Source organism: Strix uralensis, chromosome 20, assembly GCF_047716275.1.
Source record: "Strix uralensis isolate ZFMK-TIS-50842 chromosome 20, bStrUra1, whole genome shotgun sequence".
NCBI classification, from domain to species: domain Eukaryota; kingdom Metazoa; phylum Chordata; class Aves; order Strigiformes; family Strigidae; genus Strix; species Strix uralensis.
Window position 1 is genome coordinate 7,132,210 of NC_133991.1, and position 16,858 is coordinate 7,149,067.

General features: G+C 54.1%; 1 protein-coding gene across 1 annotated transcript in view; it reads right to left on the reverse strand.

The window, feature by feature from the left end:
- Positions 1 to 9,328: 9,328 nt before the first annotated feature.
- TMEM132E (transmembrane protein 132E) overlaps positions 9,329 to 16,858 on the reverse strand; it is a 28,856-nt gene continuing 21,326 nt past the window's right edge. Inside the window, exons 6-9 of the mRNA XM_074890318.1 lie at positions 14,828 to 15,033; positions 13,953 to 14,232; positions 13,680 to 13,871; positions 9,329 to 13,169 (exon numbers count right to left, since the gene is read on the reverse strand). Coding sequence (XP_074746419.1) covers positions 12,141 to 13,169; positions 13,680 to 13,871; positions 13,953 to 14,232; positions 14,828 to 15,033 — 1,707 coding nt within the window. The 3' untranslated portion in view covers positions 9,329 to 12,140. The remainder of the gene's footprint in view (positions 13,170 to 13,679; positions 13,872 to 13,952; positions 14,233 to 14,827; positions 15,034 to 16,858) is intronic.

Sequence of the window (16,858 nt, forward strand, 5' to 3'; positions counted from 1 at the left end):
CCCCTCCCCAGTCCCTTCTCACACACTCCTGGGCTACTCAGGTCGATGACTCCAGCTGTCCCATGTCTGAGGATACTCGGGCAGGAGGGGTGTAGCAGAGCCACTGTGTCCCACCTGGGGGCTGCAATGTCATCCTCAGCCTTGACTCTTGGGGACATTTGTCTCCACTCGCTTTTAACCCGAACCCCATGAACCCCATGAAACAGTTCATCCCAGAGCCAAGGGTCTCAAACTCCATCCAGCTTCTCTTTCCTTGGGTGAAATCCATCCCAAACCTACTCCGTGCCCACGCAAGACTGACTCTCTAAATGCTTTGTATAACCTACTTTTTATACCACCCTGCAGCTAATTGAAGTTAATTTACGCACACAGCCCCAGAACGACCATGACCTTCTCCAGAGCCTGCTCTTGGGTTTTGACATGTTGTGCCCAACTGTCCCTCTTCAGCCATTTTACAATAGCCTTGTATGGACTGAAATGCTCCAGAGCTGGGTGGCAGAGATAGGAAATGACCACAGAGAGCGACAGAAAATTTGTCCTGTGATTTGTAGGTCTCCTTTCATCTCATCCCTGAAAAGCATGAGGCGTGCCCACCAAACTGGTGTGTTTTCTGCCCGATGGGACATGGTAAGCAGCACCATGCCTACAAAAAGCCCATCTGTCCATCCCTCCATCCATTGCATCTCGGTCTATTTGGCCTGCGCTGAGGCAGGGCCACTTCTTGCCTTGACCATGCAGATGAAGGTACGGTTGCTAATGCAGTGAATGAAATTCATTCAAGGGGGAGGGAAAGACCTGAAGGGAAGAGTGTTCATTCATCCACTTACTGACATGTCTAAAGGTGCTTTTGTTTGCCAGCATCTTCATTTTTGTCTTGCCTCGCAGACACGCGCAGAAATTTCAGGACCAAAATTCCAGTGGATGAAAGACAAAAATCCCCCATCACCACCTCCCTTCGTATCCTCCATACTGGGGAGGTTGCTAAGTGACAGCATTTCTACTCTCACTAACTCACTGCGAGAACCTGAGCACTTAAAAGCAAGAAAATGGCTATTTAAGGACATGATAACTCTCGTTCTTTGGTAGCGACCAACAAGCTGTTTGTTCTGAGAGGACTGGGGATATTTTCACCCAGAAATTAAATTTGGAGGGGATGAGTAACGGCTTCGGTGGGAACTTGGCCTTGTCTATACCTTGTCTGCAATCATGTGCTGGGACATGGACCATGCACAGGGACCCCCACACACACATGGTGGGATTTAGCTTGCTTTGTGGCCATGGGGCGCAATGGTCAGAGCCAAGAGGGTCCATGCACCTGTGCCTCAGTTTCCCTGCCCTGTGCAAGGAAGTTCAGGACCTGTGGGGACAGTTGCATGCCACATCTGGGAGTCCAGCACCACGGATCCTGTCCCAGGTGTGATGCTGAAGAGCTGATCCCAATTTTACTTGCAGCACCCAAGACAAAGGAGCAAGGGGAGCTCACTCAGACCTTCACAAGCTTGCCCCTCACTTGGCTTTACCCAGGCAAGTTTCCAAATGGGTCGGCCAGATCCTGTCCTCTGTATCCCACGCTGGTGGCTCTGGTGCCCATCACCAGCAGCAGAGCCTGAATGCAATCAGCCCAGTCGCTTTACCTCTCCTTGCTACCGACTGGCATCATTTTTTTATTCTGCTGTTGTTGGGATTGCTATGCTGTGATCCCATTTAAAATCATTGATTTACCACAGACTCCTCAGTAAGCAATTTGGAGCAATTGAAGCTGTTATCTTGCTATAGATCACATGGTGTTGGGAGTGGGGGGAAAGGGGGAAGGAGAGGAAAAATAAGAGAAAAATGACTGGAGCTCCCCACAGCCAGCCTGGATCCATCCTGAATTGCATTAGATGTCTCTGAGCCCCGTGGAGGTCGGGCAGTGGTTTGTGTGTTATGGTCCAGGAGGGGGAAGGGGGTCTTTGCTCCCTTTGTTAGGATTCAACCCAGATTTACCGACACAAAGAACCTGAGCTCAGGCTGGGACCCAGGGGCTTTGCAGGTGGGCAGGCATGGCATCTGCAGAGCCTGTGGGGCAGGGAAGACCCAAGGTGGGTCCTGAGGGTCAGAAATGGGTAAGGAGCTGGATTTTTCCATCACTGATTTACAACACCCACAATCACGGACATGGGGACTTGTGGAAAGTGTAACGCAGCCCTCGTGCACCAGCAGTGTCATTTCTTTTTCAACTTGGGTTCAAAGTTTTCTCCTCTCTCTGCTGGGAAGGAAAGTTTGTAGCCCAGGATGCCACTTCCCCTCCTGGCTGGCTTTGCCTCCTGTGTCTTCTACCATGTGCTTTGGAAAAACACCTTTTTTTGAAACACTGAAGTTTTTGGGGAGAAAGGAAAATGAAATCACAACCTGATTACAGGGGAAATTTGCCATCTCTGCATCAGTGAGCTGTGAAACAAAATGCTCCCTGACTATGTTAGGCAAATAGCAATTTGCAGGGCCATCGAGGAGGAGGATAAAGCATCCCAGCACCACAGGCTGTGGGCTATAGTTTTTAGCAATAGGTTCCAGTAACTTCATAATCCCCCAGTAGGGAGCTCAGGTCTTCAGTTAGAGATGCTCCAGACCCAAAAGCACAAGGAGGGCAGGGTTTAAGATACCTGTATCTTTTCAACCACAGCAATGAGCTGGGAATCAAATACTAAGAGCCCAGGGAAGCTGCTCCAGCGAGACTTTGCTTCCATGCTAACAGATGGAGAGCTCTCTCCCGATCATAACCCGCAATGCAAAGCCTAAACACAGAATCAGATAATAGAGGGAGGACCTGGCAAATGTGTGCACTGCAATGATTTCAAAGGTATTGTGAACGTTTTGAGTGTGGAGAGAAAATAAACTGGTTATAAAACAGCTACCTGAGAACCACAGTAAAGATGGCTCTAAAAACACACTAATGAAATGATTCAACTGCTTTCAAGAGGGTTTGGGAATTGCTGTATGGGGGCAGAGACCTGCAGGAGGGTGCTTGTGCCCTGTTTGCATTCACGGTGTGCAGACCCTTCATCCAGGCAAGGCGATGCCATCAGCTGTGGTGAGACCAGAAATTATGTTTCTTGGTGAAATGGCACTGAACTTGTTGCTGCCACTCCCAGAAAGTCCTGGCTTGTCTCTCTCATACTTCTAACGCTTTCCAAGCCCTTGACTTCTGCTTAGCCTAGCTGAAACGGAGATGATCTATGATGCTTCTTATGTGGGCTCATACTCACCCAGGCAAACGGTGCCTGGTCTGTGTGGTTACCCCCCGCTGTGTCCTGTGCAATCTCAGCTAGCCGAGAGGGCTGGAGGCCAGCCAAAACCCACCAAAGTACCCGAAGGAAATATCTCAGCAGAAGTAAACTTGCAAGTTAAAAATATCCCCAAAGGTGCAATTTTTCTGGGCGGAAGGGGAAGAGGAAGAGCTCAACACCATGTTATTCCGTGATGAGCCGGAGCAGGCAGCTTTCCCCGTGCTGCAGGCCCCATTGCCTCTCCATCCCTCCGAGCCAGGCTGACAGACCGAATCCTTGAACTCTCCCCCGGATGGGATCATTTCCATGCTGGAGGGTTTCATTCTGGCTTCGGGGATGCTCCTCCATCCTCCCTCTGCCAAGCACCCTGGGACCCTGCTCCTGCATTCCCCCAGCTCTCCCTCCAGCTTTTGTTGGAGGCATTTTGTCATCTCCAGCTGTTGGTAGAGCTGAGCCAAGGCCACCCCGCCCCACAGACCTCCACACTCTCAGTATCTCCTTCTCAGCTGTGCCAACAACAGATTTATTTGGGGTTTTTCTTCTTCTCAGTTCTGGAGCAGTTCAGAAAAAAAATCACTTTCCAGAGACATCATCTGTGCTCCTGCTCCGTTCCAGTCAAAATCAAAAGGGCTTGGGTTGATTTCCAACTTTTTAAGGCAAAAAATAAATAAATGCAATCAAAGAATGTGTCGGGGGGGAAGACACTTCAGATCAAAAGATCGAAGCAGCTTATTGCAAGCCAAGAAAACATGTCAAAAGGAAATATTTTTATTTTTGAATGCGTTTTTTCTGTCCTTTTTCTCCTGGAGTGTCTTGATGTTTCAGCCACAAGCAATCAGGAAAAGCAGGGACAAATCCGAGAGACTCAGAGCAAACTCCCGGGATGCAACATGCCCATCGCTCCCAAAACAGCCAAGGAGAGGCTTTACCCAGCTCCCAGCAGCATCTCTGCCACCGACTGGTCCTACCCATTTATCTAACACTACAGGATGTGTCTTGGGAAGCTGGAATCACACAGCAGGCTGGCCGTGCTAAGGAAAAGCCTCACTGGAGCAGGTGATTTGGCTGGGGCAGCCTCAGCCTCACGCCCCTGCACTCAGCCTGGGACACTTGGGTTGACACCACCACAGTCCCCGCTGGCCCCTGGCCCCTCTGGCCCTCCAGGGAGCATTCACTGGGCAGCTTTCAGCTCCTCACACCTCCAGACCAGTTTTGTGCATCATTACTTGGAAGCTGTCACCCTTTGGGGTTTGAATGTCACCGAGGCGAGCAGTATCCAGCAACCAGTCAGGAGTGGCAAGGAACCCTTTCCGAACAGCTGAGACCAAGGAACCTGCTAGGGCAGGCATCTCTCCCACTGCCTGCACTTTCATTTGGGGGTTTTTTATTGTTGTGGTTTTCTTTTTTCCCCTGCTTATTTATCTAGCAGTGTTCACTGAGCCCAATTCCAAGAAGCAGCCATGTTCAGCAGGTCCCTGTAGGCACCTGGGGTGGGGAGAGTTAGCTTACAGGACTGCTCTGATGCCCCATGGAGCTGCCTCTGCTTTTAGATGTTTCTGAACCTCCTGGTCAGAGTGGTGCAGGAATTAGGATCAGCAATATGGGGGGGGAACGGAGAAGAGACACAACGCTTAGTAGCCACTAGAGAAGCTACAGTGGGACACAGACCCGTTCATGGACCTTGCAGAGGTGTTGATGGGTGCAGGTGAGCTGGGGCCAGCTCTTGCTGGGTGCTTCTCTGTGTCTCCCAGCTCATGGTCCCTCTCCTGAGCTCCCCAGAGGACTCTGGCTCTATAAAGTGGTGGTCAGTTTACACTGATCTAGAAACAGCATTTTTTCCCCTTCCACTGCAGAGACAACTCAGAGAATCCTCCTCATTCACTAACTAATCCCAGAACCATTTGATAGCAGCCGCCAGCATGACATGAGCAGCAATTATTCCTCATTTTGTTCAACTGTGTGTGCGGGAGAGCCAGGAAAGGCAGCAGCAATATGTACCCCCCAGACCTACACCAGGATGATGTTTATTAATCTGCTCAGCAGGGTCCTGCCAGGGGAAATGTATTTCACCATTGAAAGAGAAAGAAATGGGCTCCCAAGAACAAGCAATATTATTTACATGGCATTGATCGGTGCAGAGCTTTTGCTGGCTCAGCAGTTTGAACCCCTGGTTTTCATCAGCGGAGTGCTTAACCCTTGGCTAATTGGATTTGCCATCGTTAGTGTGATCTGTGCTGCCTCCAATTACTCTTTGCTCGGCTCCAGCTGGGCACCTGCTGCTTTCAACAGGGACAGGGAGCCAAAAGAGCTGAACCCCTGCAAGGTTGGAGTGGGCAAAATTGTCCTGGTGTGTTGGGACATCGGCTCCCTGGTAAACAGCGCTGACAAAGCTGGAGCTGGAGCTGGGTGGAACTTTGGGCCGAGGAAGGATTTTATTTGCTCTAAGGTGGGTGTAGTTTTAACTGTCCTAAATGGCATCTTGCGAAGGACAGAATTAGACTATAAATCCAGGGGGAGGGACAGAGAGGGTGTGAAAATCGGCTGTGATTAATTATTTAGTGGTGAATTATTATTTCATTAATTAGGCAGCATCTGAGACTGCAGGCCTGAGCCTACATAGTCACAGGCTTCCCAGTGGAGTAAGGACATATTAGTGTCAAGGTAAACTGAGGCATAGATGGATGAAGCTATTTCACAGGGCTGCCAAGGGGAGCTTTGAGGAACTGGGGCTGTGTGTCCTGTCCCTGTCGTGTGGGATTGTGACAGAGATGCTGTTTTCATCCCCACTCTGGGATTTTTCCCTCAAGTCTGAGCTGGTTTCTCCCACCACGGAGGTCCCCATCCTGCGGAGCAGTCCCTTCTTTGGATTTCCAATGAAGAAAGAGAGTAACAACAAAAAAAAAGCCATAAACCAACTAATTTGCAAGTAAAGAAAGTCCATGATTTTCTCCTGCATGGCCTAAAGGCTTCATTTTCCCTGGACTGGCACCAAAACCCACTCGGTTTTGGACCTGGAAGTGCTGAGACCCCAAGTGCTCAGCTTCCCTCAAAAGCTGAATAACTGGGAGGTGCTTTCTGCCACAGCAGGCACCCTCCCATGGGGAAACCGAAGCGACCCAGCCACGCGTGGGCCCTCTCAGCCTTGTTTTCAATCATGGCCAGGAGAAACCCTTTAATCAGACATAACGCAGAGCCTCAACAGGCAGGTGATTGGGTGCCATTTGCTGAGCCATGTCATGGGGGGTCAGACAAGATGCTCTTTCATGACCTTTAAATCCATGAACTAATGAAACGGGGGTCTTTCTTTGGCCGCATTGCTGGGACTGCCAGCAGCATCCGCTGCCTGCCCTGCCTGGCTCTGCTGTGTGGGCAGGGGCCGTCCAGGACACCTGGGTCACCCCACTAAGGCTGCCCTGAGCCAGGCACGATCCCATTGGCAGGGCAGGAGCGAACTGCAGGAAATTATTTCCCCCCAGTGCTGAGTCGGTGAAATGAAAATGAGCATTTTACCTTACGGGAAGAAGTGAAGCTAATTTAAAATGCAATGGCAGTTAAAAAGGATCTGCCTCTCCTGATGCTATCTTGATAATATCTTTACTGGCACACTTGAATGAAAGCCCAGAGCAGGTTTGGGGGAACAGCTGCAGGATCTGGATCACAGTGCTCTGTGCCCCATGTGGTCCTAATGCCATAGGACCCAGCCATGGTGGAGCACCCCAGCATGGCCCATGTGGCTCCATCCGTGAGCTCCAGCCTCCCATCACCCAAAGGTGCTTTGATTTTGTTTAGGGGGAATTTCTGGACATGCAGCGATTGCATGATGTCAGCCAAGGCAGAGCATTCTGTGGCTGCTCACTGACAGCCTTCAGGAGGCAGCTGGTGCCTTGGGGCCAGGACAGCTGGGGAAACTGAGGCACTCCTGGAAAATCAAACCCTCTTTTCCTCTTTCTTTTGGCCTGGGTGCTGTGGTGTTTTGAAGCACTACTGATCTGGCTATTGATTTGCTGAAGCTGTTATCCAAGGTGTGCAGCCAAGGGTTTGCAAACCAGCTCTGGATCTGGGAATTTATGAGAAGCTAATGGAAATTCCTGGAAAGAACAGAGAAACCCCAGAAGGGCCCTGGAGTTCCCGGCAAGCCAAGGGGAGTCCTGGAGAGCAACAAAAGTTCCCAGCAAGGCCTGCAAACCTCCTAGACAGGCTCCAGTCCCTGGAAATTGCTGGGGAATTCACAGAAAACAGGGGGAAATTCATAGCAGGGTCCTAAAACCTTGTAGATGCTCCCCAGTGCTACCAAGACCAAGAGTTTCAGGTATCTGCAGCCTGCTCCCCACCCCAGGGCTGTCGGCCACGGGGCTGGGTCCAACTCCAGCTCCTCACCCTGCACTGGCAGCCCTTGCCCAGGGGAATATTTTGGCAGCACGGAAGGACCCACAGTTGGCTGGAGGGGAACAGCTTCCCAGCGCAGAGGAGGAGCCCCAGAAGTTTGGGACCTGGTGGGCTTTCATATTCCTACTCCATGGAGCTACTTGGGAAGCCTGTCCTCAGCTCCAGCTCCTTCTCCAGAGAAGAGACCATCCCTCCTCTTACCTCAGGGAGATATCTTTGCTGATCCAGGCAAAAACACAGCCGAGAGTCCCCAGAAATAATGGTGCAATTACCAAAGTAATTATCCTGGCTGCTGTGCAAATCCTGCCCAGTTAATGTCAACAGTGGTGGGGGGGGGGAGGGCAGTGCTTGGGTCCTGCCTTAATTAAACTTTCCCCAGCCAGTCAGAGGAGATGACTGTGGAGATGTTCTTGTTATCGCTTGTATTCCCAGAAAATAAATGCCTCCCGGTGTCAGGAGTACCCCTTCATCCCCTGTGATGTGCGGCGGCTCCATGCGCAGGACCAGGGCGGTGGAGGTGGCATCGTGGGGTGAGAGCGAGGATGGAAAAGCAATTGGGTCCTCCACAGCCACTTGGGCTTTGTGGTCCCTGTCCCTGTCTGAAAAGTTCCACTGCGGGGACAGAGCCATAGGTGGAGGGGATGTGGCTGGAAGCATCTCAAGGGGAGCACAGCAGGGATGTGCTGGTCTGGGACTGGGGAAAAGGGGACCTGGTAGCTGCTGTTGGTTCAGAGAAAACTCAAGGTATGAGAAAATGATGGGGGAGGTGATGGGGGGTGTGGATGGAGGAGAAGGCGGCTGAAGACTGAGGCATGGCTGGGGCTGGCCTCAGTGGAGGAAAATTCCTGTTTTTCACCCTCCTTTGCTCCCTGCTCTCTGTTGCATGAAGGGGTTGGATGCTTCATGAGGTTTGTTTGGGGTTTTTTTTAAGTGTATCATTTTTTAAAGGGATTTTTAAGGCAGGATCAGGGAGGACCAAGCATCTCTCTGGGAGGTGGGGGGCATCGGGGTGCAAGGGTGCCTGTCCCCAGTTCTGCCTCCTCCTCACAGGTGGTTTGTGCAGCCTCACAACACCACATTAAAATGCAAATTTGTCCCTGCCTGCTGGGAGCAGATAGTAAAACGCTAAACAGGAAAGAGGCAGCGGAGAATAAACAGAGGGCAGCGCGAGAGGGAGCTGGAATAGAGGCTTCTTTTTAATTATTTTTCCTCTTTCTTTTTCCTTCACTGAGATTTGGCTGTTTGGTGGGGGGTTGTTTAACGGGATCTGAAGCAATAAAGGGGGAAGGTGCCAGTTTCGGACTAGCTGGGTGCTGGGGCGCAGGTGGCCAGTGGCCTGTCCCAGCGGGTGCCACCAGCCCCTGGAGCGAGGGTGGTTGCAGCCTAAATCTCACCATCTCCAACTGCTGTCTTGGGTCTTGGGTTGTTTGTTTTTTTTTTTTATTCCATGTCCCAGTTGATCATTCCTGATGGGAAAAAAATAAAATTGCAGTAGTAGGAGTGAAGAGGATCAGCTGGGGAAGGGACCAGGCACAGTCAGACTCCACCGGAGCCTTCACAGTGTTTCCATTTTCCTGGGGTTTGTCCCCAGTGGTTGGACTACACACATACATCCTTTATATATATATATATATAAAATATATATATAAAATATATATGCACACACACATTAGATATGCATATATACATATGTATGAAGTATAAATATATACATATGTATGAATTATAAATATATACATATTTCTATACCAATAAATAGCTAGCTATACAGCTCTATAGAAGATTTTGTTGTGTTCATTCAAAAGCAAAGCCACCCTAAGCAGGTCTCTCACCCTCCCCACTGCCCCTCACCCAGCACCGCACCGTCCCCACTCGCTGCAGGGAGGCAGTACCAGGCTGGGAGTGCCTGGGTGGCAGGAGCCCCAGGTAGGACATGAGCTGGGGGGTGTGTGGGCATGAGAGCGTCATCAGCAAACAGCTCTGGCTCCCTGATTTTCCCTGGAAAACCACCGCTGATGCTTGGTGACAGACCTTGGGCCCTGCTACAGCCGCCAAGCGCCGGGAGGAGGCAGCAGGTGAGCAGCCAGCACTGTTTGGGGGGGTGGGTGGAAAGCAGCCAGAAGGGGTGCAAAACCTGGGGGAGGCTCAGCTGTGGGGACACCCCAAGCCAAGCCCAGCTGAGCTTCCTCATCCCTGAGCCCACAGGTCTGTGTCCCCCCCACCTCCTTCCACCTTTGCAGCCCCAGGGACATGCTCACGGACCAGGAGTCGGGTGCTGCTGTGTCTTATTACAATTATAAAATTTTATTATACACTTTTCTTACCTTTTCCCCCTCCTTTTCTTCTTTTTCTTTTTTTTTTAACAAATATTCATATATGTTAATTTAATGAGGAGGTTTGGCAGCTCCAAGCAGGGAAGTCGGCTGTATTAATTTTACTGCTCGGAGCCGCTATCAGCTCAGCAGCTCATTCAGCCAGACCTGGGTCTTTTAGATAACGGGGCACGGTAAAACCTAACTAACTGCATCACACGCCTGGCCTTTGAGCACATCTCAATTCCCCCATATATATATATGTATATGTATATATAAAATCAGCATAGAGCTATCAGGTAAGTTTTAAGGCCACTCAGGGGAGAAATTTTCATAGCTCAAAATTGATAAACTCTTTAAAGAGGCTTTTGAAACACCGCACACCACCACGTGCTGCTGCTTGCCTGCCAGGGAAACTGAGGCACAGGGACCAGCAAGGATGGGGCTGCAGCACTGCCTGGTCCCTGACCGCCGGTCTCTGATCAGGCTGCCCAAAAGAGCAGAGGATTTTGGAGGGGGGAGCCCCAAATCCACAGCTTTGACCTGAAAACTGCCCAGAGCCTAGGTGGGGGTCAAAGCCAAGCCATGCCCCCAGGACACTGGCAGCATATGTCCCCCCCACCAGCAGATCCCGTACCCGCCAGGGCTGATCCCCAAACCCCTGGGAGCACCCGCCCCGGGCACCACGGCAGAGACACGGCCCATCACAGTGCTGCAATGCCTTTTGGTTTCGGCTTTTTGTTTTGTTTTTTTCTTTTCTGGTCTTTTATTTAAGAAAAAAAAAAAAAAAAAGAGACACAGTGGTGGGTAACTTCCGATCCAGAAATAATCCGCTGCCAGCCTCCGCCTCCCCACTCCACCGGGTGATGCTGGGGGGGAATCCCCGTCCCCAGGTGCTTGGTGCCCACAGGTATGACTGCACCACAGCCCGGGACTCCCAGCCCTGGTAGCCGGGGTCCCCACAGGGTTAACCTGGGCTGGGAGATGGGGTGGCTCTGGGCTGGGGGGACCTTTAGGGTGAACTGGAGGGGCTGGGAGCCAGCACCAGCGTGGGGTGACCAGGGAGGCATTGGCTTATGGCAGTCAGAAGGCACCAGGGAGGCTGAGCCTGGCTCCAGGCATCCCACTGGGCTGGCACTGGGAGACTCGGGCCATGTCTGGTTGTGGGTGTCCCCACCCAGGCTTGGCCCCCCCGGGGCACTGGGAAGCCCCAGTCACCACCTCCAGAGCCACATGGTAGCACTGGGGAGGGGGAGCAGAAACCAGGGGCTGGTCCTGGAGGTCCCAGCAGGGCTGTTGGGTGGAGGGGCCCAGCACTGGCCCCCCAGCTGGGAGCAGAGGGAGAGGCAAGGGCAGGCAAGCTCACAGGCAGCAAGCTTGCTGGCCACCCCCAAACTGCCCCTGCCCAGGGGCCACAGCCCTTCCCAGGCACCAAAGGAGGGAGCAGAGGCAACCGTCCATGGTCCCTAAGGGATGCTTGTGTGGCAGACATTACTGTCACCATCCCCCAGGGCCCACGCCTGGTACGGGGTGGGCTGGGGGACAGCAGATGATGGGCACAGCAGTGCCCCAGGCTCGTGGTCATGGGGCTCCAAGCCCTGCAGCAGCCACCCTCCCTTCCTGCCTCACCCAGCATCACCCGCAGAGTGCAGCAGAGGGCTCTAGGTTTGGGGCTCCCCCCAACACCCCAAAATCCATGGGGCGGCAAATCCCTGAACCAGCACTCACCTCCAAAATTGTGCAACCGAGTGCAGCAAAGGGGGTTGCCTTCAGGAAGTCCCCACCCACCACCTTCCCCCTGTGCTCCTGGCGGCAGGGACGGGACATCTCTCCTCTTCCACCCCCTGCACAGCAGGACCCACAGCATCATCCTGCCCCGTTCACCACCAGACACGCACACACCCCCCAAGGTTTTGACCTCATCCACCTCTGCCACAGGGCTTGCCCCCCTTGCCATGGGCCTGACAGTAAAGGGCAAGAAACGAGCAAGACCACCGAGGTGCCTTCCGACAGGGCGAGGACGTGAGATGTGCGGAACAGGGAATGAACAGGAGAGCCAGATTTAGGTCTCCAGCCCCAGGGAAGCAGCCGGCGTGGTGTGGCATGGCGTGACGTGGCACGGCGTGGCATGGCGTGGCAGCCCCTTCCCTCCCGCCCCGTCCCCTCTGCCCCTGTGTTAAGCGATCTCTTTGATTCTGCGGATGTAGTTGTGAAGCTCTTCGGGGTCTTGCAGCCCCATGTCCTGGCAGACCCACTCCAAGTCCTCCTCATCGGCGATGGGGATGGAGTTGTAGGCCAGCTCCTCGGAGGGCAGCGTGGCAAAGGTGGTGAACTTCACCCGCTTCCGTTTGGAGGTGGGTGAGTTGAGCGGGTCCTCGCTCTGGTCCCGCGTGGAGCCCCCTGAAGAACCGTCCCCACGACCATGGACCTGGCTCTGCACACTGGTCTGCGAGCTCCCGCTGCTGTGGTGGTCCCCATGGCAGCAGGTCTGGACATTTTCCAGGGGGTTCCCAGGGCTCTCGGGCTGGGGGGAGAGGTCATTGTGAGCCCGCAAGGGCTGCCCGTTGCCCAAGAAGACCCAATGGTGGGAATGGTCCATGTTGGTCTGGCCTTCAGGCGGGATGCGTTTGTGCCGATATTTCAGCACAAAGACAATGCAGTTGATGAGGAAGACCAAGATGGCCAGGCAGAAGACACCCAGGAGGGCATACATGCCTATCTCCAGGTCCGTCAGCCCCCTGGTCACCTGGACAAAGCCAGTGGGGATGGTGGGGAAGTCCTCAGTGGGGTGAGACGCACTGGACATCCTACCGTCCTCACTCGGCTCTGCTTTCCTCTCCACCTCTGCCCGCAGGGTGGTGCTTGCCCCCGTCTCTGCCAGCCCTGGCTTGCTGGGCACATGGTCATAGTCATAGGTTGGGTCCTCCTCAGACCCAAAGTGGACCCGCACGCTGGCCAAGGCTGTGAAGAGCACACTCTTGCGCTTGGTCTTCTGGCAGCTCTCGCAGATGACCAGCTCAGCCCGTAGCAGCTCCCCCGCACCCTCGCTCTCCGCCACCACCAAGGGGAACGCCCGGTCCTGGGTCACCGAGACCACCTTCTCGTCCAGGCTGCTCACCACCAGGTTGTAGTCCTTGGGGTCGTAGAGGGAGAGGGGGGCTGTGGTGCCATCACTGTAGGAAATCCACAGGCTCAGGAGCGCTTCCTGTGGGACCAACACAGGCACCGGTTGCCCAGCACGATGCCAGTCCCATCTGCACCTGCTTGTCCATCCCTCCATCCACCCTCCTCCTCTGCATCCTTCTCTCCACCCAGTTCACCTGTTATCCCTCCATCATCCATCCCGTTCCTTCCTAGTTTTTCCCTTTTGCCTGTTCTTCCCTCAATGTTCCCCAGGCCCACCTGAAATCCCAGCCCCAGAGCTGCCAGATGTGGCCACCAGAGCTGGGCTGGGAACAGTACAGGATTTCTTCCAGACCCCTTTGTGCCCATGGTTGTGTCCTGTCCCCAGGCCGGGCCGCGTTGGTTCATAGGTCTATGTGAAGTTTTCTGGGGTGCTTTGGGGTCACCAGGGTGTCTGGAGGACAGCGGGTGCTGTGGAGGCCTGGGATGACTCTGGGCAGGATTTGGGAGGGTGGTTTTGCAGATGGAGCCCTCACCCCACCCTAAGTTCCCCATTGGGCCCCCCAAGCCCAAATGCACCCCCCGGCCTCACCTGCTTGAAGAAGCTGAGGGTCTGCTGCACAGATGTGCGGGCAACGATGGTGTGGCTATTGCCAGGGCTGGGGTGGAGGGACAGCGAGAGGCTGGAGACCACCTGGGCCTTCAGGTCCGTGATGCTGACCTTCTCCTCCGCCACCGTCACCAGCGTCTCACCCAGCACTGCCTCCACGAGCGGAGACACGACCTGCAGAGGACGAGGGTGCCTGCCACCGCCTGCCACCACCAGCCAGGCTGGCAGAGGGGCAGAAAGGCGGCCTGGGGGTACCTTGAAGAGCGTGGTGCCTGGCTCCCTCCCAGCCAGCGTGAAGCTGTCCACCATGCGGGCCACCCGCGGGTCATCCACACGCATGAAGTCGCTGACCAGGTCAGTGACCTCCACCAGCCAGTCGGGCCCCAGCATAGTGACCACCTGGCCTGTGCCTTCTGCTGCCGTGGTGTGGAACTGGGTGAAGACCTGCAGCGTGGCGTGCTGGTACTGCAGGGCACAGCCCCGGCTCTGCTTCCGCTCCTCTTCCTCCTCCTCGTGCTCGCTGTCCCGCACTGACCTGTGGGATGGGGCAGTGGGTGGGCAGTGCTACCAAGCTCCCCACTGCCACGGCTCTTCCATCCCCACAGGAAAGAAGAGGGGTGTCCAGGCAGGGAGAAAGACAAGGTCACCAAAAAAAAATGGTGGCTCCTGGCCAAAAGATGCCTGTTGCCCATGAGGTCTCCAAGAGCTTTAGCAGCACCTGGTAACAGGGTCACCAGCATCTCTGCCCCCTAATCAGCTGAGAGGACAAGATATCTTGGGCTGGGATGGACACCTGAAGGTCTCTTGACCTCAAAGCAGGGCTAACTTTGGAGCTTGGCTGCTCCTGGCCTCATCCAGGGAAGTTCTGACCACTGCCAAGAATGGATGTTCCCCACCAGCTCCAGCATTTGACCAACCTCATTGTGAAACTTTCCTCCTTCCATACAAACGTACAACCTGTGTCCATGATCTCCCACCTTTCCACTGAGGACCCCTGAGATGACTCTGGTTGCATCACCTTTAAAACTCCCCCATTAAGTAACTGAACAAGGCAATGAGACCACCACCACCTCCACCTCGCCTTCTCCAGGCTGGACAGACCCCAAGCACAGTGGTTCCGCAGCACCCACCTCCTGTCCGGCAGGATGGGCACCCTCCAGCCCTTCACTTGGCTCAACCGGGCATCCGAGAGCTCGATGTGCAGTGGCAGTTTGGGCACCCATACCGTCATCTCCAGTGGGGCAGAGAGGTGCTCGTAGGTGAAGGTTACCCGGGCGCTCATGGAGCCCAGCGACTCCTTCCCACTGACGAAGACGTAGTCGCAGCTGCTGGAGACCTGGAGGAGGAGGGAGGATGAGGGGTTGCAATGCTCCTGCAGACACACCAGAGATCCTGGCAGGAGGCTGCCTGGAGGACGGGAAATGCCAGAGGGGCAGAATATTACCTGGCACATACCCGGTTAAAGGTGGCCCAGGAGCGTGGATGCCCTCTTCTCCTCAGGGTCCCTGCTCAGATGTGTGGGCCCACACACACTGTGGCCATAACATGTATTTCCCTCCAATCCAGCTCCTCTGCCAGTCCTTGCAGGCACCTTCATTTGGTGCTTCAGCTTCCTTGGCCCCCCCACCAAATTGCTCAAGCTAAAGGCACCCATGGGTGCTTCACAGAGGTTGCAAATTGCTCATCCTGGACATTTGCCCCAAAATCTCCTCCACCCACACCCAGAGGGCACAGGCAGCCAGCACAGACCAGCCCCGTGCCCATGCGCAGGTACCCACCAGTGCCTTGTCCCCATCCCTCCTGTGAACCCCAGGAAGAGCTTCCTAGAGTCCACCTGAATCCTCACGTTCATCTTCTCGCTCTTTCTCTTTTAACTCCCATTTATGCAAATGCCATTAGTTAAATTTGCTATAAAACAAATACATCCTGCGGGGGCCACTTATTACCGACCGAACCGAGCCAATTAAGGAGCTAAGAGGATGCAACTGCAGCATCGCCTGTGTTTTGGCTTAGGCCATCAGAGTCAACAGCAACTTCTCCTTCCCAACAAGGGGGGAGGAGACAACCAGGCTGGGGCAGCTCCAACCTCTCATCTGCAGTGGCCCCATGGCCCAACCCTGACCCCCTCTCCCCCACCCTACGCCATCAGGAATTGCATCTGTGTTGTGTGCTGACAGGGAAAAATAAAACCTGTTTGCTCAGCCAGCAGCGCAGTCGCCCTCAGACACACCAAGCACCTCAGCAGCACAGAAGGGCTTATTTCCAAGAAGCTGCTCTCCCACATGGATACTCTGATGGCCGATAAGGAGTTGAGTCCATGCTGCACGGTAGCTGACAGCGGAGGTGATAGCGTCACTGTCTCTCTCCCCATCTTATCTTTGGGCATCTGTGGTCATTCAGCTGCAGGAACTTTGTGTTTCTGAGCCCAAAAGCAGGGCCTGAGTTCTACAAGAGCTCCATGTTTTTGTGGCAGGAGCCCACTGCAAGGTGCCGGTGGTCCCCAGGGCCAGTGGAGGAGGCTCAGCACATCTGAAATGACCACCTCATCTCTGGCAGGGCGGCGTCTGAATAAAGATGAGCTCCTGGGCAAATCTTCCAGCAAAGGAGTGCTCTGGATATTGTGCCATTTATCACAATAAATATGATGGGATGCTGCTTGCGTTACCTTAGCTAATAAATCCCCCCAGCATCATCTTCTGTGGACCACTTGCTTTGCAACTGGGGGGGTTGAAACTATGACAACAAAAAAATCCCAGCACATCAGGCCTGTCCTGATGATGGAGTGACTGCAGATTAGCTTTTAAATAAAGTGCACGCTTGTTCGGAGAAACTTCCCGGATTTGCAGCAAGGCATCGGGAAGCGAGAGGCTGAAGTCTGCCCGGGCTCCGAGCCAATGCACCGCTGGCTCCGCTTCTGTGGCCAGGAGCTCCCCCCTTGGCACGGCCTCAAGCATGGGATCAAGCCGACACAACTACTCCAAGGCCCTCGGGAGTGGGAAGAGCTACCGTGGCTGGTGACACCCCATGTTGGCCAGCCAGGGGTCCTGGCCGCGGCTGTGGGCAACCAGGGTCCCTGAGGTTCAGTCCCACTGAGCCGACTTGTGCCTGGTGGGTCCTCAGGCAGATGTGGACGGGGGGCTCTTGAGAAAGGTTCACAGAGC